A 21,792-nucleotide genomic window follows, 5' to 3' on the forward strand; every position below is an offset into this window, starting at 1 on the left:
TGAACACATTTGACAATCCTAGTAATTGTACTTTCAAAATATCCACACTCAAAGTCCAGAATGAAACATAAATATTGTGTCTGCAGGAGGCCACTATCATTAAAGCATTACTCCAATATAACTCATTCAGTAACAAAACTGCAGAAAAGAAAAACAGTAAACAAACAGCACTTCATAAAAGGCATTTAGTGTGAATGTCTTCATCTGTGACAAAGTGCCAGGGCATCTGAACCAAAAGTGGACCAAAAGTGGACCAAAAGTGGACCAAATGTGGAGAGGGGGATGAGGAAATGAAAATGACAAAGGGTGGAGTCATGGTTCAAGGCACAGCGGTTCATGCACCACACACAAGAGAGAAAAACAGAAGGGCTGCTGGGAAATATCTGGAGCTTCTCAATTTTTTAAAGGCGCACTATGTAACTTTTTTGTTGGAGGGTCTGTCACCTGCTTTGTCTATAAGGAGATGGTATTGCTTTACTTGGATTGTACAGCAGAATAGAATTAAACTCACTACTGAAATCTACACTACTAGTCAAAAGTTTGGATTTTTTTTTAATATATGATGCAAGATATATGGAATTAATAAAGAAAAAAATGTTAAATAACTCTAAATATATATGTTTATATTTTAGTTTTAAATTCCTCAAAGTATTCACACTGCAAATCCCTGGCCTTCTGTGCCACTGACAGAATATTTAGTTATTTTGGCTTTATCTTTGGTTTGTTAAATTCCATATGTGTTTCATTCATAGTGTTTATGCCTTCAGTGAGAATCTACAGTGTAAAAAGTCATGAAAATAAATGAAAAAACTTAAAAAGTGCATCCAAACTGTTGACTGGTTGTGTAAGCTAAGAATCTATGCAATGGTTGTAAGTTGAAATGTTATATTCTGCACTCAGATATAGTGAAGTAAAAGTAACAATAGAATTTAAACCAGTAAAGTACAGATACCTAAAATGGTACTTAAGGACAGTAGTTTTGCACTTTGTTACTTTCCATCACTGATTATGTCCTTTTGCTAAACATAATCAGCCTAAAGTAAACAGTGGAAGAGTCTGAGTCAACTCTCCGATCAGTGAAGTTAAAAAGATTATAATAAAAGCGATCAGAGAAGTGAAACAAAGATTATAAAAAAGAGTTTCAAATCCACTGCAGTCGCACACGGAGCACCTCTCTCCAGTCGCCCAACAGGCCGATGCGAGCCTCACTGGTGTCTATCACCTCCTCAGTCTGTGGAAAAATGGTGCTAAAAATCACCACCTTAAAACTAACTGTAAATAGGACCAGCAGCTTCAAAAGTACAATATAAATACATCATTTTCACATCACTGCCAGCCATTTGTAGTAAGTTGGTCTATTTAAATGAGTCACTTTTAAAATGGCATGAAATATCCTAAGCCAATACATAACAATTCTAAAAATTTCCCATCGCATTTACTACCTCAGAAAATATTTGGCTTTCTAAGTAGCCAAGTCTAAATTCAAACTAAACCAGGTCTACAACGCGTCTATAAGTGGACTGAACCGGGACTGTCTCATGACTAAACTAGCCGTGATCCAGTCTAAACCAACACAATCCTATTTATACAAATGCAAGACTAATATTTTGTGTAATTAAAATATATTAAGATAAAAACTGTAGTCCCTAACCATCACCACACATGGTCCGCACACCTCCGTTTGAAAACCACTGTACAAACAAGCCGCCATGATTAATTTCTTGTCTCCATTGACTGCAAACATTTTCATTAGCGCTAACACACTTGAATTACGTCACCAAATAATCCAATTTCCTGTGGACTCAGAAAAGGGAGGAGTCTGAGAGAAGCTGTACAGTACAATGGCATAAAATCAATACTTTTTCAATTTTCTTTGGCCACAATGTCTACTGTAATGTACTGTATTTGGTAAGACCTGCTTTGCGTTCAAATGGACAAAAACTTTCACAGTTGGTGCCCCAGTATATATTGTATCAGCAGCTCTTGGGGTCAAAATAAGTCTCAGGAAGTGCTTGGTTATCATGCTAGTTGTTGTCAGTGTGTTACTGTGATGCCAAAACTCTGATTTGGTCTCTGAGACTTGTGAAAAGCTCTAATAAACTTGTTTTTAAGAAATCAGGTCCTTAAAGTTCAAACTAATTTCTAATGTTTTCCAGTTTCTTAATGCATTGCAGGACTCAACCTAGGGCCAAAAGTCCTTAGTCTGAACATGAATTAAACCAAGAATGAACAAGAACAAAATGTTTCTCTCAACCAAGACAAAACCAGGTCTAAACAAGGACTAAGGAGGCATCAAAACTCAAACTCGTCCCAGATCTAAACCAGGACTAGAACAGGACCAAGCAAGGCCTTCATCAGGACTAAACTGATCTTCCACCAGAAGAAGTGTGAATGCACAGTCTAACCCTGAACTAAACCAATACTAAAGCAGGTCTAAACATGAACTAAACTAGGTCTAGACCAGGACTAATGCAGAAACCAGTTTAATCTAGACTGGGCCTAAAGCAGGACTAAATGAAATTGAAAAAACATACTATCTTGTACTGTATTATGAAGCAGAGGCACTTTTACCACACTTTGAGAAGTTCTAAAACACTGCGCTGAAAGTTTAAAAAATTGTTATTACAAATTTAAACCAATGACAACAAAATCAAGCCTTGAGGTCACAAAAGAACTTAAATTTTGGATCATTTTTTGGCAAAATTTGTGACAAACTCAAGCTTTGATTTTTGCACTTAAAACATATAAAAATACGTTTGCTGTGAACCGATGGCACATGATAGGAGTATGATGGGATAAGGAGGAAATGCGCAAATTCTGTATCTGAATTTCGGTTAAAATTGATTATTGATTTAAAGGCCCTGTACCTGATTATTTCCCATGTATCTGAGCAACATCTGTCTTGCCCCAGTACAGATATATTATATAAGCAGCTCTTGAGGTCAAAGTAAGCATTCAGGAATCAGGAAGTGCATTTGTGCCGCTAGCATGCTTGTTGTTGTTAGCATTTCCTTCAAGGCAAAACTCTGCTTTGGTTTCTAAGAGTTTTGAAAAGCGCTTATAAACTCATCTCTGTAAACAATGAAGTTGCTTTGAATGCATAAGGTAAGCGAAGAGTAACTTTGGACCACTGCAAACCGTTTAAAATGAACTAGTTTTTCAAGTTTTTAAGAAGGTAAAAATCAGGTACAGCACATTTAATGATCATAATTTAACGCTTTTCCCTGATGTGCGATTGGCTCAGACAAAGAGGAGATTGAGATGGTGCTACAGACAGGCTAGTCACTACGGCTGCATTCACACTATGGGCTTAAAAATGATGCCAAATTTTATCTAATTTCTAAATGTCAAAATTACACATATGTCCTACTTTAGCCCTATATATGTTTCATTTTAACTTTATTTTAACTTTATTTTAATTTCAGCTTCCTGTTTTATGCAACATTTTGTGGAGTTTTTCTCATTCAAAAGTGACAATATTGTGTTTGAAAACTGTCAAATCATTACAGCCTTGGTCACCATTTTTCATCATTATGGACCCATGGATATCCATAAATCTCCATCTTGTTTTTCCTCTACTGGGTTCTCCTCTGGGTAGAGTAATTTTCAGTGTCTTTCAATGGTCTCCAAATCTTTAAAAACTCTTACTTATTTAAAAATATAAAAAATACATTTGTGAGCTTATTGCAAATAGTGCCAGATGCCAAATAAATAACTATATATTGTCTGTTTAACCCTTACAAAACAAAAATATGTTTTTTAAAAAGGTTTAGCTTCCACAGTATCTGCAAAACTATATTGTAAAGATTTTTCTTATTTTTCTTTTGCACTATGTAACTTTTCTGAAGGTGTGGGGGTGTCTATGGAGATGTTATTACTTTGCCTGGAATGTTCTACTATATGGCATAAAATTTCTAATTCTATTCACGGAGACAAGGATGTGACACCGGCAGGCCAAGTCACATGTCAGATCTGTGAAGAGGCAACACCACTCACAGTAAGAAAACACCTTCACTTGAATAACTGTATGCATTTAATGCCATACTGTAGAATATTCCAGGCAAAGAAATAACATCTCTATGGTGACAAGCAGCTGCCAAGTCCTCACTAGAAAAGTTACATAGTCCACCTTTAATATACTAATGAAATGCACTGTTTTGTTGTTGCTCATTTTGACTAACCTTGGCCTAGAAATGAGCTAAACTAAAACTAAAATGTAAAACCTGTCTGAACCAATAAGATACTTTTTGTTGTAGTGTGAATGCAGCTGTTCATCATGATTAATATTGTTATTTTTTATTTTAAACTTATCGACTAGTTTTCCTCCTTGACTACTGCAAGATGGAGGCGTACAGTATGTATTTAAAGAGCATCCATTCGGCAAAACCAAATAGGATGCAGTTTGTCAATGCGATGCCAATGTGGGTCAATAGGTCACGTTCACATTCTAGAATCTGATGATGTCATAGTTTCAGAGGGAGGAGGGGCCGTGTGACTATGAGGGAGATTCACTGTTTTTAAAGAAATATACAAACTGATGATGCACAAATGTTGAACCTGCTGAATCATTATTTTTTGGTTTTAGCTCCTCAAACTTGTTAAATTAATCTTACGGCTTAAAGGAACTGTATGTAAATTGTTTTGCCAGATACCAGGTAAACATGTTCAAATCAAATTTAGCTTTTAGCGATAACAATCATAATGTTGATTAATTCTTGTTCACAAAAACATTGGATATGATGCTTCATTTATTTATGTTATAATTTGGTGTTTTGGTTCTCAAGATGATTATCCATTCAATACACAGAATGAGCCTCACATGAGTCTCTCATTTGGGTTGCCAGTTTCAACACTGAAATCCAGTTGGTTTAAACCTAAAAAGGACTCTCTCTGATCTAAATAGTCACTACCTAAACCCCAGCACCTGCAGCCAATCATAAATCAGTGCTAGTGGGGCCTCTGCAGCTCAGTGAGTGAATTCTGGAGGCTCTGAGTTTTCACATGAGACATGGCCTGTTCATATACTGAGAAAAACTTGTATGTGTCCTCTATCTGCAGGTTTAGGCACTGGCAAACAGTAAGAGTGCAGGCCACATACAGTTCCTTTAAAGTCCTTTCCACTGACAACAATTAAATCTTTAGGATTGAATAATGGCACCATTTCATCCTCAATTTGTGCTGACAGAGATGATGATGAACTCTGTGCCAGTTTTTGTTTCATGTGGATAGGCTCAGTAATTACAGAGCTAATAACCAAAAACCAGGTCAACACATCTGCATCTGACAGTTAAACTCCACACAGAGTCCTGTCCCGTCTCCAGCTCAGGTTAAACTAGAGGGATTCTAGAATGTCGTTGTCATGAGAACGCGGCCCATTGGAGCATGATTTTTGGTCGGGATAATGTTATATTGGAGTAGGACTGGAGTGACTGGAGGCTGCGTTCTGGAGCACCCCTTGCACCCCTCTTCAGTTCGGGACATTTGGGGTGGTCCCGTGTGTCTCTGTATGTTACTGTTCCCACTGCACGCACAGACTCCTTCACCTCCACGTTGCGCACGGAGGGGTCGGGGGCGGACTCGGGCCAGTCGGGCAGCTCCTGGTACCCCCCAGCTTTGGCGTTCAGCAGATGGGACAAAGAACCCAACTGGAAGTGGTCTCGATCTGGGTGAACAGGAGGATAATATGTGCAAATATATTACTCTTGAGTTGATCCAGGTTTATCAATTCAATTCAATTCATCTTTATTCCAGACTACTTTTTAAAACAGACAAGGACAGTGACAATACAAACAGTAAACATTTATGTTTTAAAAAGACAACTGTACCAGTGTCTCCACATCTTGGACTGATAGTGGATTGCACTGAATCTCATGTGTGTGAGTGGCATTATTATTTCAAACTCTGACTTATTCAGCCTGCAAATAAAACCGTACATTTAAGTTCTCAGTAGAGTTTGCAAACTTCAACTTCAACTTTAGAAGTTTAGGATTTAACAATACCATCTATAAAAGTTAGAGAAAGGGGGGCAGGTTTAAACGTCTATTGATAAAAAAATAAAAATAAAATAAACCTATAGATTGTATCTTTAAAGCCCCCCCAAAAAAATCCATTTAGGATGTTTTTATCTGCCCTTGCATCGCCACAAACCTTACTCTTATTTGAGTTTGTACCTCCTTGTTTTGATGGAAATGGTGTTCCTTTGGTCATAATATTCCACAGTATGGCATTAATCTTATCTATCTCCATGGAGCGCATTACCAAGTTTGGTTTGTAAGTTGCTATTTCCATTGTAATCATCGTGACGTAGTAGTAAACTGTCACATATATAGATCACCATTTTACATTTTGGTCATTGTAAACCTGGATCTAAAACAAGTAATTAATTCATACACTTCCTGTTCAAAACTGATTCAAAGCTAAACCATCTCCATGGAGACAAGCAGCTGGCAAATCCTCCACCAGAAAAGTTACATAGTGCACCTATAACTTAGCCCCTAGTCAGCCCGAGTCTAGTCCCCAGTCTGGTCATTTGCATTTTGAATTGTACAACAAATCCTTTTTATTTACATGTGTAATAAACCTAAGTACATCTGCTGTTTTATGATTATGCAAATGAATTTAGAAAAACAATATTAACAATTATTACCTTTAAAAGGAGACTCGAGGACAGGGGCCGGTTTGAGGGCGAGGAACAGTTTCTTGGCATATTTACTGAGGGCTCCACTCTTCTCTGTAGGGACGATGAGCTGACGAATGAAACGTGCTCTGTCTCGGATATCGTAGTTTTGGTCGTATTTCGCCAAATTCAAAACATACTGGGTCAGGAGCTTGGTCTGGAAAAGATGAAATAGGCTCATGTTTATAAATGTGTTATATTTTGTATGTATGCTGCCAACTGCTATGCAGTTCTAGCAGTAGCAGCTTTAACTGCCTGTTGCAGCAACAGCAACAGTAGCTCAGTTGGTAGATTGTTTGTCCACTGATCTGACGTTTGGCGCTTTCCCGTAAACATCAATAGTAGAGTAGTCAGATCCATTGACACACTCACAGGTTGGTTGTGCGATTGCAGCTCCCTCAAATGAATTCTGTCTTAGACCAACTTGGAAAATATTTGCATTTCCGTGTACCACCCAAACACTGTATATAGAAGTGGACTGATGGAGAGCCAAAAATGAAGACAATCCAGGCTAGCAGTTATAGCAGGTGATTTGAAGCCGAGATCCATATTTGTAATTCTGAACGTGTGTATCATAGAAACCAAAGAAGCCATTCAGGAGCGAGGTCATTGAATATACTTGTCCCTTTTACCCATCCCACTATCCGCGGGGACAGAAGACACTTGATTAGTCTGTTATATTATAGGGCCCATATTATGCTGTTGAGTGTTTTCATTCACACATGTTTAACACACTAATCCTGAATATTTAGGCTGTTCTTCTCTCAAAAAACACTCTGTTCGACCTTGTGATGTTATGTGGTAATACAAGAAGTGCTCCACTGTTTTTTTAAATGCTATACACCTTCACTAGAATAATTTGGATAATTTCAGCTGTGGTAATGCCAATCTCTACTAAACAAAAGTTTGGTTGTAGAAAGACTAACAATAAAGGATTGCTCAAACACGGGGAGAATGAAACAAAACACAACTCCAGGTATGTTTTGGAAGAGATGACTGTTACGGCCCTGGGCCTTAAGTTTGTGTTGTTGTTTGTATTTATGTATTTTGTTTACTGTATGTGTGCTCCCCAAGTCTCCTCTTCCCCTTAAACCTGGCTGCTGGGTTCCTGGGCCATGATTGGATGACCATTTTCAGCCTCGCCCACCTCTAGCCGCCTCCCTCTCCATTTTTTAGGAGACTGGGGACACCTGCTCGTGGCTGCTGGCCTGGAGTGGCCAGTATGCCTCTGTTTGTGTATCTCGTTCATAAAGTCACTACCGGGGGTAGTGGCTTTTGTTTAAGAGACACTTTGATCGTCAGTTCTGACTGTGTTTCTCCGTGCGCAAGATTTTGTTATTGTAAAATGTGTGTTTAGTTACTTTACCCTTATTTACTTTGGCTTAATTCTTTGCAAAGTACCTTTGTTTATGTATGTTTAGTTGCCTTTTGTTTAGTTCACCCCTACACACCTGTTAATTAAATTACTTTATTTTACCATTTTACCATCTTGGATTTCTTTTTTGTTACCTCCCTTCCCCCACATGAGCTGGGTCGTAACAATGACAATATTCTAACATGGTTTCAAGCTTACAAAGTACATTTTAATGTTCATATCTTGATTTACAAACAAAATATTGAACTGAAACACCAGGATCATGTAGAGCAAGTTAAAACAAACATTCTAAGATCAGAATGAGAAACAGAAAACAGTGAAATTCACCCTAAAACTTTTACATGTTAGGGAGTATTTCTTCTATAGCTTAGTACTTTAATATTAAAAGTACAAATTTCCCCAACTGTTGACATATATAAGACCACCATAACATAGGCCGTATAACTGACCTGTTTGGAGTTCGTGAGGTAGAGTTTCGCTGCCAGGTTGAGGATCTGTAGTTTGACGATGTCCTCTTCATTTGTGAAAGACTTGGCCATTTTCCTCAAGACGTCGGGAGCGATCTTTGGGACGTGTTCACAGTATTCCCCAATCAGCCACAGGATACTCGCCCTTGCCATCGGCACCTGCAGCACAAGAGTGGAAAACCTGTGTCATTAAAGAAGACAAAACAGACTTTTTCTGATATTTTGTAATAATAATTGATCATTATTTTATGTTCTATAGGGTTGTCGTTCACTAAAGACATTCTTGTTCAGCTAAAGACATGTCCTGCGATTCAATTAGTCAACTAAAAAGGGGGCGTGTCAAAAGCTCTCAAAACTATTATGCATCTCTATGTATTTGACCCAAACTGCACTCACAAGACCACACCTGCAGGGGTTCATGCAAAAAACAACTATTTATGCAGAAAAAAGCACTAGGAAACAATGTATTGATAGTTTAATCTGCCTTTTTACATATAAAATATATATACAAATCTTCAGCTCACTAAGTCACTAACTTCTTTCTGTTGTTTCATATAAATTCTTAAAATCTAAATAAAATGATTAGTCAAATAACAAAAGTTTTCACCTCCTCTTAAAATCTAAATAAAATGATTAGTCAAATAACAAGTTTTCACCTCCAAAGACCCCATTGATCAATTAATAGAGTAAACCCTGCAATATTGATCTAAAACGACTTCCTAACAACACTGGGTTATTCAAACATGTGTGAATCCCTCAAAATACAACGTTGAGTTAAATTATGGTCCTGGTTTGAGCCCGGTTTAGTCCAGATGTAGACTTGTTTGGCCCTGTTTTGTTCTGATTTAGTCCTGGTATATTTCAGGTTTAATTCTGAATTTAGTCCTAGTTTAGTCCCAGTCTTGATGTGCCCTATGTGTAAATGTTGTAGCCATAATAAAAACCATCCAGCTTTAGTGCAGTTGGCTAATAACACTTAAGCCTATAATGCATGTGTTCGACCTGTATGTTGTCGATGAGTTTGGCCATGTGTTTGATGATGTCACTGTGTTTCTCCGGCTGCATCTGGAGCAGTTTCTTTATCACCACCACAGATTCGGCCACCACCAGCTCTGAAACACCAGGGAAGAAAATACAGGTCACACTATTGTACACATTTCACCAGTATATAATTAAAAACGTTTGACTTCTTTTTTTCCATTTACAACAATATGTTCCTGCTAACACTGAAATCACAATACAATACTATTATTATTAAAGGAGCACTATGTAACTTAGATGGTGGTGAGATGTTATTTGCTTGCCTAGAACTTTTCAACAGCATGAAACTTGTCTGTCAATATGGTGACAAGCAGATGGTGCCAAAAGGCCAGGTTACAGGTCAGATCTGTGAAGGGGTGACCCCGCTCACAAAAAGAATGCAATACCATCTCCACAAAAACAAGCTGGTGCCTGACCCTCCACCAAAAAAGCCTAGAAATGCTGTTGTATACTGTCAGTTTTTATGCAGAATATTTTGCTGTTTGTGGAGGAAGGAATTATGGTACTTAAATGCGTCTAAATTTCAGTTTGATTGCAATGAATCTAGCAGCCCCAACTGAATAAGCTTATAATGGGGGAAACTCATTTTAACATGGCTATAAGTTCATCAAAGTTCATTTTTCATAATACGTCCCTGTAATTATTGTAATGATCTGATATTTTGTGTTTTGTTCAGAGTTGACTTTTGTTGGTCTTGTATCTGTTTATGTGTTGTTAAAGTAACTGCTTTTGTATGTGGCACGTGGTTGTTATGCTGACAAGTTGATATGAGGTTCTCTGTTAGTCACTTTCTAGTCTGTTTTGGAGACTGGCTCTAGTGAGTTGAAACTGCTGTTGTTTTGCTCTCGTCTTGGCCTGGGTTACGACCTACAGTAGCCCTTGCGGAGAAGCATGTTTCCTTACACCAGAACACTACATTATGTTTGGTCTCTCACCGTCTCTGTTGGACAGCAGCTGCACCAGTCCGTTCAGACACGTGTCCCGCACCTCTCCAATGTTTGTGGCACAGCGGCCGATGGCTTGGATAGTCGCCGCCACAAAGTCTTTATCCATACTTTTAATGTACGTCTGAACACAACACAAAGAGCAGCATGATTATTATTATTATTATTATTATTGTTATGGTGAATTACTGTGGCTTTAGTCATCACTGAGGCCTAGACCAACACAGCGATTTGAGGCCATTACATTTGGTTTGAAGTCACATTTACCTGAAACTCTCGGAGAATAGTGGAGATGTTGGTTTCATTTGCCAAATTGGTGAGAACCTCCAGCTGAAAAACAACACATTTAGTTAAAGGGCACATATTACATTATTTTATTATCTATGTTATAATGTTGTTTCCACATCAAAAACATACTTAGAGTTTTGTTTTGTTTCATTCACACATGTTTAACACACAAACCCTGCATATTTAAGCCGAGTTCTTCTCTCAAACAGAAAACACTGATTACCACATGACTGATGTCATGTGGTAATACAGGAAGTGCTCCATTGTGTTTTTAAACTCCATACACCTTAAATCGAATCATTTCAGCCCTGCCAGTCTCCGAACAAAAGGTAAAAACTCCTGCTTCATGACATCACAAGGTGGAACAGAGCATTTTGAGCTTTGGAGATGTAACTGATAATGCAGGATTAGTCAAACAAATGAATGAAACAAAACACAACTCCAGGCAAGTTTTTGAGGAGTTAACAGCATGATAACATCACTAAGTTCACAAGAGTCAATTTTGTGTAATACAAGACATTTAATGGACATGTATACAGTTAACTCACTACTTACTGAATAACAAATGCACTGAGATTTCTGCACTATGTAACTTTTCTGGTGGAGGGTTCCCACCTGCTTGTTTCCATGGAGATGGTATTGCTTTGATTCAAATCTTCCACATTATGGCATTTGAAAATATATACCGGTATATATATATTTTTTTTTAACAAAAAATCTGGAAAATGAATAAATGCAAGATAAGGTGCTGTGGAATAGTCCAAGTAAAGCAGTAGCATCTCCATGGAGACAACAAGGTGGCAGAAATGTGGAAATGGGAATTTGATATTTTTTATAATTTTATTAACTCAAGCGTTGGATACTGCACAATATAGGATTACTCAAATGTCTATGAATCAAAATACAACAATGAGTTTGATGATGATGATAATTTTGCATAATATTTCAATTCATTTTTAATTTATCTTTATTTATACAGTGAAAGCTCAATAAGAACACCAGACTCTTTTTCATGAGCGCTAAGTTTAGACAATACAAACAAAACCATAACAACAACTGCATATGTCCATTTAAACATTTGAAACAGGTGTAGGTGTGATTATAAATGTTTATCATCAGAATTCAATAATCTGTTAAAATATGTCCTCTTTAAATCTGTATATGAGTAAACTAAAGTGAGGACAGACCTTGAGGATTTTGATCTGTGTCGGATCTGTGGAGCGAATGTAAAAACTCTTCAAGTATGGTTCAAACATTCCCTGAAAGAAAGAGACAAAAGATTAGACTGTGAGATATGGCAAAAATAAATAAATAAATAACTTGTTTATTTTTATTGAGCAATCCAGATTCTCAATTAGATTTTACTATTTGTTATTGAAAACAAATTATAATGGCAAGTGATCATTGGTGCTTAGAAACAATTGGCTCTCAGTTTGATTAAAGTTGTATTAATCACTCAGCCCTGCACTAAACACTTCAGTCTTATACTACAGTCTTAAAGGGCCTGTATTACGCTATTTCCTGATTTATATTATAATGTTGTTTCCTCATCACAAACATACCTGGAGTTGTGTTTTATTTCATCCACATATATTTAACACACAAACCCTGTACATTTAGGCTCTTTGAGTGTTTTCTTCTCAAACAGAAAACACTCAGTTCCACCTTGTGATATCATGTGGTAATAAACACTGCTTTATCATGTTTTTAAACTCCACACACCTTCACTAGAATCATTTGGATCATTTCAGCAATGGAATAGCCAATCTCTGCTGAACTAAAGGGAAAAGGAGCTGTTAACCTGAAAAATACTACTTCGTGACTTCACAAGGTGGAACAGAGCATTTTGAGCTTTGGAGATGCAGACAGACTAATAAAAGGTTATGTGTGAATGAAACAAAACACAACACCAGGTATGTTTTTGATGAGATAACAATATTATAACATGTCTTAAAGCTCACAAAAGTCCATTTTGTGTAATATAGGACCTTTAAATAGTTCAAATAAATGTAGTTATTGATGATAAAGGGCCTGCCTGTAAAGTAGTGTGTTACTGAATGAATAGCTCACCCTCCTCTTGATGGTCATGGTAGCCACATTTTGAAGAACAACAAACTGGACCTCACTGCAAGACAAAAACATGTATATTTTCACAACAAATATAACAATACTTAAAGGTGCACTACGTAACCTTTCTCCATGGAGATGTTATTACCTTGTCTGGAAGGTTCCTCAGTATGTCATTTAACTTGATTCATCTTGCATTTACTCAATTACATATATTTTAATTGCCTTAAAACATGCATTCGTGCCCCTCCAAAGATCTGACCTATGATTTGGCCCTGTGATGTCACTAGCTTGTTTCCATAGAGATAAATAAGTCATGCTATGGAACATTACAGGCATTGCAATAACAACTCCATAGAGAGAAGTAGGTGATTGACCCTCCACACTCCACCTGTTCACCTTTAAAAACATCAGGGTGAATTTGGATGTTACTTTCACACTATGACATCATTACTGTAGACCACCGGCAATAAAAACAGAAGAGCAGCAAAGTTTATGAAGATTGTTTGGTGGATCTAAACACTGGTTGCAGTACTTAAAACTTAAGTAAATCGTTCTGGAAGAGGTAAGTGTTTCATCTTCAAAATTGTACTAAATCAGACTCTGGGACAGAATTATGGTCGTTTGGGGATTTATTAACGAGTATTTTAATGGAGAGCTGTTTTCTGTTATTTTCAGCTGGTTTGGAGTCAATGTAATAGTCCCATATAAAATCTCGTAGCATTTTAGGAGCAATTTTGACATGTTAAAACAGTTTTAAGGCTTGATATTCTGCTTGATATCGGGTAACATTAGATACAACAGATACTCAAAGCCAAGTATCGCAGTCGGACCTGAAAAAGTTGGATAAAGGTATTCCTAATTTTTACCCTACTGTTGATTTATTTATTTGGAACCCTATATATATATATATATATATATATATATATATATATATATATATATATATATATATATATATATATATACACAAACACACACATATAGTGGAGATTTTAAGGAGATTGTGTGCAAATATCGAGATATATTGGCCTATCTCTAATAATAAATGGGTGTCTTGCCCAAGGACACAACGACAGCATTCATCTGCTGAGCAGTCAATGGATCTGACCGGTCTTACCAATGATGTTTATGTTGAGAGCGGGATTCAAACCGCCAACCTTCTGATCAGTGGACAAACACTCAAGTAACAACAGCTACTGTCGCACCCAATAAACTACTATTTTACAACATGACATCCTAAAAACATAGTATATAAGTAAAACTCCATTACAGAGCTTTATATTTTGGAGAGAGCCCCATTGGAACTGTGCTGCTGTTTGAATGATAGTGCCATTAACCACACACACAGAGCCAGAGGAGGCTTGTTCAATAAAAAGCTGCCAGTGAGCGCTGAGTTATGAGCCCACCAGGCCACCGTAGAGCCAGCAGCCGTCTCTGTGGTTTATGGGTTCATGTTTACCCCGTCTCCTCCTGTTTAATTTCATTCTGTGCTTCGGGGGAAAGCAGATTTGTACTCATCCCACGGGTTTACACTGTGCTGCGTTTCATGGTTGTTATCATTTGGGGTTTGAGGTTGGGTGAATGCTTGGGTCTAATTGGCAAACAAGTGAGAAGCAAGTCAAGTGAATGTACATTTGAGGTTTAATATGATCTGATAGTTACAACTTTCAAATTAGAACATTAGTAGGGATGCGCTCAATTATAAAAATATCAATATATCGTGATACAGAGTGATACAGTATTGATATTGTGAACTGCTGCATCAACATGTTGCCATGACGACATGTCAAATATTTGAATCTGGTCAAAGTGCTTCCCTCTGCACATTTTTCACTAGTCTTTCCACTAAAATAGTACATCAAAGTACATCGGCATCGCCATGTTTGTTTTGCTTTGTTTGGGCACTTCACCTTGAGCTAAGCCCAAACCACAATGCTGCTCTGTGATTGGTCTGAACTACTGCTTAAGACTGGTGCAATCGCAACAGTGGGAGCTGGACCACAAACATTGGAAGAATTCATCTTGCTGGCCATTTTAACAGTCTATTTCTTTGATGTGCTCACTCCTTAAGCAGTCTAGGACTAGACTGAAAACTCATCTCTTCTCCCTGGCATTTAACACTAGAGTGACACGATATCTTGGTGTTTTATTGTTCTTTTCCTATGTATGGTGTTATCTGTATATTTGTTTTTTTGTTGACTTTTATGTGAAGCACTTTGGTCGACTAAAGTTGTTTTAAATGTTCTATAAAAATAAACTTGAATTGAATGTATATTTGTGTCTGGAGCCTTCTATAAGCTAGGGTAGCTCATGGGAAGACTTTCATAGAAGTAAATGTATGAACTATTTTTAAATCGTTTGTAAATTTAAATAAATAAATGCACTGGTGCTAGCTAGTTCAGAAGAAGAAAGAGAGAAACAACATTAGCATCATTAATATAAAGGGTTGGTAAGAATATAAAAGTGAACTGACAAATATGTAAATACGCCTGGATTGGAAGGAAGCACAAAATGAGTGAAAGGTTGAATTCTTCACCTGTGACTTCTGAGGAGACGAACCAAAGCTTTGGCGATGACTCCGACCTCTGCTTTAGGAGCCAGATGGAAATACAACTGTGCAACGGCCATCACCACCTTCAAAATAAGAGACACAAAATAAATACTTTCAAAAAAATTAGATACAGAGGCAGACAGATATTGTAGTAAGAGTAAAGTTTGTTTAAATGAATATCACTCAAGTAAAAGCAGTTGTTCAAGAAATGACTCAAATGTATTTGGGAAACTAAGATTCAGAGAACCGTAACTGCTTGAATTTCACATTTACTTGTTTTAAATTTGAGGTTGATGTAATTGGAAAAACAAACCATGACATAATTTGCAACATCAAATATGGTATTTTAAAAGAATGAACACTTATCTAAACCTAAAAGTAAGACGCCAACCTTATTAAAAACTACACTGGCTCTGTCAAAGCTTCAGTGCACCCGTCTGAATAACTCAGTAATCATCACATAAACAAAACAGTGAAGCATGCTAAAAAGGGGTAGGAGTATCAGAGTTAAGAGGAGATCACTAGATTACTCAAACATGCATGGATGACATATAAAAACCTCTCCAAGCATGTTTTTGATGAGGAAAAATATTGATTTTGTATAATATGCCAACAGACTGTAGTTTTGTACTGAAGTCCCCTCACACAGTACTGGATCATATATACTCTGGTGCATTGTCAGTTGTTTTTGTTACTCACGGCTGCGTTCCTGCTCTGTAGGAGAGGTTTGGTGTTCCTAAGCAGAAGTCTGTGGTCCGGGTCCATCACGTACGGTTTCCTTTTGGCCAGGGCCTCGGCCTTCTTCTCCTTCTCCTCCTCATCCTCATCCTCATCCTCGTCTTCATCAGAGCCGTAAAATGTCTTTCCTTCAGTGTTGCCCTCCTCGAGCAGAGACTCCTGCAGGGGTAAAAACTAAATTAAACGCATAAACTAAATAAGAATTCGGCACTAAAACATGGAGCTTATTCTTCAAGGTAAAACAGCTAAAATGACTCCTCACTTCTGGTTCAAGGAAAATAACACAAGTGCTATCAATATTTTACTAGACAGATATCAAAGTAGGAATCCCGAGATATAGGTGTTCTGATTTAAATGTACAAATGGGAACTCCAAAAACTGATTTCAGAGGCCAAATGGCACTTGGTCTTGTTGTTTTGACAAAAATATAGATTTTTTTTTGTCTGGCAAATCCAGAATGATGTCAAATTTATCTTACCTCAGATTCACATTTTAATACTTTGCTCATTGACTCTGTAGAAATCCACAATGTTTTGTCTGATAAGCATGTCCCTGATTGGCTAAACCATCTGTCAATCACACCCATCTAAACTCAGAGAGATTCACAGGTCTGAATCCCAAGCAAGATTTTTTTTTTTTTTTTTTATCTACATTTCATCATGTTAATCTGCTAAAACTCTCAACATCGTTATCAAGTTTAATTAGGATCCCCATTAGCTGCCCACTTAATGGCCAGATAGACAGATAGATACATTTTTGTCTGAAAGCATTATGTCTTGTTATGCCCATTCCAACCAATATTCCAGCACATATGGGAGTGCCTTTTTACTCAAGAAGGACAAATCTATACTAGGTAATGAATTGGCGCTATAACAGTGTTTTACAGCCTATTTAAAAACCTCATTTACTTGTTGTTGTTTTCTCGGGAGACAGATGTTGGCAGGTGCTGATGAAAATGAACACACTCACTAAACAGACGATGATTGGGCCATACTTTCAGATTTATGGGCAAAGTTTGTGGGAGTGTAATCAACACACTCTGCATATTAAAGACTTTATTTCTCTATATCACCATAAATGAGACAATATGAAGATCTGACTATAACCTGGCTATTATTTCCTTATGGTTCTGTAACTTTGCAGTTTAATTATCATTTTTAAAGAAAGCAATGCAATGTACAATTTGACTAAAATATTGTTAAATGTACGCTATGGTAACTTTCCTGGGGGAGGGACTGCCACCTGCTTGTTTCCATGGAGCTTTTCATGGAATGTTCCACAGTATGCCATTCAAATGTAAATATTGATATTTCATAAATTTCAGGTGTATTGCTAAAGTTAACAACATGGGTTCTTGTTGGAAGCAGGTCACCTTTCCACAGATCTGAACTATAAATTGCTCTGATGTCTGTGGAGATTCCAGACAAAGCGACACACACGACCAGTCAAATGTCTGAACACACTTTTTCTTCTTTTATTTACACTGTAGATTCTCACTGAAGGCATCAAAAAACTTTAGGCATTTGTTGACCCTTAAGTGAAAACTATTTCATGTGAATTCATCAAGAAGCTCATTGAGAGCAGGTCAAGGGTTTGCAGCACGGCAAAGCGAAGGGTGGCTACTTTGAGGAATTTATTCAAAAATATATTATATTTTTTATTATATATTATATTTTTTAATTGTTGAGTTATTTAACTGTTTTAGTCTTTGCTACATAATTCCACATATCTGGCTTCATATGTCATGTCTTCTGTAGGTATGTGTTACAGGCAGAGTTGATAAACCAGGCATTCTGTGCTGGTGTCCTTTAGGCAAAGTAGTAAATATATTTTATTATCTACTTTGTAGACTGTCTGCTGAACTTTAAGCAAAGTTTAACAGGTTTTATTGTTGGATTTTATTGCAAATTACAGGAGAAAGGTTACTTTTGTAAGCCAAGAGAGCAAAACCTCCTCATCAAGCCTAAATGTGACCTATACTACAGTTGGATTGTGACATAGCACCAAGTAGGGATGTCACAATGTCAAATTTTAGGAAGATATGAGAAAAAAACAAACAAACAAACATGATTTAACGTGGTTAATGAAACCAAACTTTCTGAAGGATAGGGTCAATTAGATAAAGGTCAAATAAAAACACTTCAGTCTATACGGCAAAATAGTACAATTCAGGTGAACAGAAAATGGTCACGATTATTATTTTTTAGCTCTTACAATTATACTGTGAACTGAACAATCACAGTTATCGATTAACCTCATGATGTTCACATCCCTGGCAGCAGAATGTGATCGATTTGAGGATGTAGAATAATATCCCACAAAGGAATAATTTAAACTGTCCACTGCAGGCTACTTTCAATTTAGCTCACTATACAAATATGTATTTACTGTATGTCCCCTAAAGACTAGAATCAGATAAGAGAAATACATGATTTTAAATATATTCACTGGTACAAAAGTGACGGACTGTGAATAATAAAACAACAATAAAAACGACATCAGCAGCAATAATAATAAAAGGTTCATTTAAATGCATTGCTGAATCGGCTACTGCCATAAACTGTAAAATAAATCATACAAATGTTCAAAGTTTTTGGATTTCACATTTGAAAACAAAAATCAAATGGGCACAAAGTGCAGAGGTTTACATGGCCCGTGTGTGTTTTATTTTTGCCCTCCACAAACTGCACCAACCCTGAAGTCAAACTAAAGGCCTTTTAACACCCAAATTATGTTGGTCTTTTAAAAATCTCACAGTGTCTGCGTTGTAACCTAAAAGACGAGACTAATGTATTGCTGAGTTTCAGGTTAAAATATTCTGTAGGCCAATAATATTTAATTGGGGAAGTCTAATGAAAATTGTTAATATGCAGATTTTTGGTGTAATACACTGAGGTGGAGGGTAAATGGTCACATTCTTGTGTAGCACTTTTCCACTTTCAAGGCGATTAAGGCACTTTACATCAAGAAACCACTCACCTATTCACATACACATTCATACACCAGTGTACACAGAGACTGCGGGAGAGGTGGAGCATGTGTCTTACCCAAGGACACAACAACAGTATTCATCTGTGGGAGCTGGATCCCACCACCAAACTGTGAGTCAGTGGCTCTAACCGCTCATCCAATGATGTTTATGTCAAGAGTGGGATTTGAACCTTTTGATCAGTGGACAAACACTCCAACTGAGGTCTAGTCACTAATTGAAATGATTAGGCTCAACATTTTTGGATATTTCATGGTAAAGTACACCGCAGATAAACAATGAGAAACACAGGCTCTTGCCACATCTGGGAGTCTAAAATCACAGTCTAGATGGAAGAAGGTTTTGTTGGCTAAAGAAAATCTAAAGAAAAACACTGGTATGACGTATACATAATAGAAATATTTGGAAAACAGAGCAAACTAATATTAAAAACCACGACTCAGGCATAAAAATTGTAATACAGCTAAAGTACAGCTAAGCATTAAATTAAACTTTTGGCAGGTTCTTGTGTATTTGCATCCAATTTGCATTCTGTGAAATGGTAGGCTACACTCTGCCAGAGCTTCTCTACTTTGCCTATTCCCTTAAGGCTGAGGCAAACTTGAGAATATTAAAATACTTCCTACTTTGCCTGATTATCACCTTTGTTTGTAACACATAAAATATCAAATGTATAACGTGGTAAGCTTAAAGAAAAAATACATGGAAAAAGAGTGTGTCCAAACTTAAGACTGCTAGTGTAGCTAAAGAAAGGAGATGAAACATGTCACTCATTTATTTGGGTAAAAAATGGTGATGTTTAGTCATTATAAGCCTGAGGAAAAGTCCTTAGTAATCAGTTAATTACACAGCACAAAATAGCCTGCAGTGGACCCTTATTTAACAGTGAAGACTTCAACTGTGGGGCAGGTTTCAAGAGTTTGATGACGTACTATGTAAATTTTGGCTACAGGTCATATCTGTGGAGAGGTCACCCTGCTCACAGTAAGAATGTATGTTTTTGGCTAAAAAAATACTTGCAATTTAACAAATGCAATAGAACATTACAGCTAAAGCAATAACATTTTATTGGAGACAAGCGCGTGGCAGACTATTCACTAGAAAAGTTACATAGTACAACTTTAAATTTTTTTAAATGTATTTATTTGGTGGTCAACATGTTTCAGTTTTGAAATCTTTTGTTATAAACAGAATAGAATAGAATGTTTTGAGAATGATTGATATTGATACTTTTCAGCTGATGTCAGATGATGGGGCTGTGACGCTAACTGAAGGTACTACTCTGTTTGAAGCTCTGTTACTCAAGTTAGACTTTAATCTGAGTTTTGTTTTAACACAATCTGACAAGAAGAATTGATTTAGCTGGAACTACAACAGGTGAGCTGATTTGCACTGTTAAACAAGTCCTGATCAAATAACATTACAGTCAAAAACTAGCATTAGCATCTAGCATTAGCCAACCGTTTTTCAGTTAGTCACTCTCACCTTTTTGTTGAAAATCACCTAAACTGGACCATGAACGCTCGGACTGATCACAGGCTCCTGAAAATGTGTTTAAATCCATTTTGTTTTTTTTTTCTTAACTTTTCAGACAATCTTAAATCTTATTTGTCTGTGTTTTTTAATGTGTGCATTGTGTAACCAATTGCTGAACATTCCGCCAATACACATACATGTAGAACACCACCAGCGTGATGTCACTGCAAAGTATCAACAAAAATAAAAATTAGCACTCACATTGATGTTTGGGTTGAGAAACTGCGTCCTAGCGTAGCGCGTTAGCATGTTGATGATGACCACCTGTCCCCACTCCTCCACGTCGATCAGCAGGTTACATAATTTTCTGTAGTTTTTGTGAATGAGGTCAATGCGCTCGGGACACACCTCTTCAAACGCCATCACCACGCTGCCTGCCACCAACTGCAAATAGATACATAAAACAACAACATACTGTCAATCCAGACAAATCTATTTTTGCTACTAACTAACATTTCTTGTAAAAAAAAAAACTGGGACAATCAGTGGTTTTGTATAAATCTGCTGGAACAGGGGACACAGGGCTCAAAACTGGGACTGTCCCAGGTCAATAGGGACGTCTGGTCACCCTCTACTAACCCTTGGCTGTACTGATACTAATTAGATCAGATTTTTGTGTTTACATGTAAAAGAAAAATCTGATAATTGAAAACACCTGGCGACATGTGTCAGTTACGGCTGTAGGTAAGCTTTTGCCATGCCCACTTTTTAGTTGCCTAATTGATCAGCAGAACATGTCTTTAGTCAACCAAGAATATCTTTAGTCAACCACAGCTCGACATATGACATGAATAACACAATTAAATAAATACATTTAAAAAATACAAATGAGCCAACACATTTAGCTAGCCTATTAATAATTACTGGGCCCAAGTCCTCCGCAGTGGGAACAAGATGTGTTTTCAAAGAATTTCTGCCTAATTGTGCAGATTTTCTGTTTCTGTTTGTACGATGTGAGGAGAATAATTGCTTTTAATTTTCTTACACAACTCCGTGATTCATTTGATTAATTATCCAGTCGAACAGATGCAAAACACTGTGTTAATTTAGCACCAAAAGATAAACAACTCTAGAGGCAGTGAAGGCAGAGGACACAATACTGGAGTTTGGGATTAGT

At 37.0% G+C, this 21,792-nt stretch overlaps 1 protein-coding gene across 3 annotated transcripts in view; it reads right to left on the minus strand.

Annotated features, from left to right (window-relative positions):
- The window catches only part of LOC117372854 (AP-3 complex subunit beta-2), a 61,452-nt gene that overhangs the window by 15,668 nt on the left and 23,992 nt on the right, over positions 1 to 21,792 (minus strand). For 2 of the 3 annotated variants that reach the window (XM_055222258.1, XM_055222256.1), the window contains 11 exons: positions 20,877 to 21,059; positions 16,112 to 16,309; positions 15,398 to 15,495; positions 12,862 to 12,916; positions 11,979 to 12,050; positions 10,771 to 10,833; positions 10,495 to 10,627; positions 9,521 to 9,630; positions 8,501 to 8,677; positions 6,647 to 6,833; positions 5,544 to 5,662 (listed from right to left, as the gene is read on the minus strand). In XM_055222258.1, the coding sequence (XP_055078233.1) occupies positions 5,544 to 5,662; positions 6,647 to 6,833; positions 8,501 to 8,677; positions 9,521 to 9,630; positions 10,495 to 10,627; positions 10,771 to 10,833; positions 11,979 to 12,050; positions 12,862 to 12,916; positions 15,398 to 15,495; positions 16,112 to 16,309; positions 20,877 to 21,059 (1,395 nt within the window). Of the gene's footprint in view, positions 1 to 5,531; positions 5,663 to 6,646; positions 6,834 to 8,500; positions 8,678 to 9,520; positions 9,631 to 10,494; positions 10,628 to 10,770; positions 10,834 to 11,978; positions 12,051 to 12,861; positions 12,917 to 15,397; positions 15,496 to 16,111; positions 16,310 to 20,876; positions 21,060 to 21,792 lie in introns of all 3 variants that reach the window. The other variant, XM_055222257.1, reaches the window with a different exon arrangement.

The sequence above is a fragment of the Periophthalmus magnuspinnatus genome, chromosome 6, assembly GCF_009829125.3.
Source record: "Periophthalmus magnuspinnatus isolate fPerMag1 chromosome 6, fPerMag1.2.pri, whole genome shotgun sequence".
Lineage (NCBI taxonomy): Eukaryota > Metazoa > Chordata > Actinopteri > Gobiiformes > Gobiidae > Periophthalmus > Periophthalmus magnuspinnatus.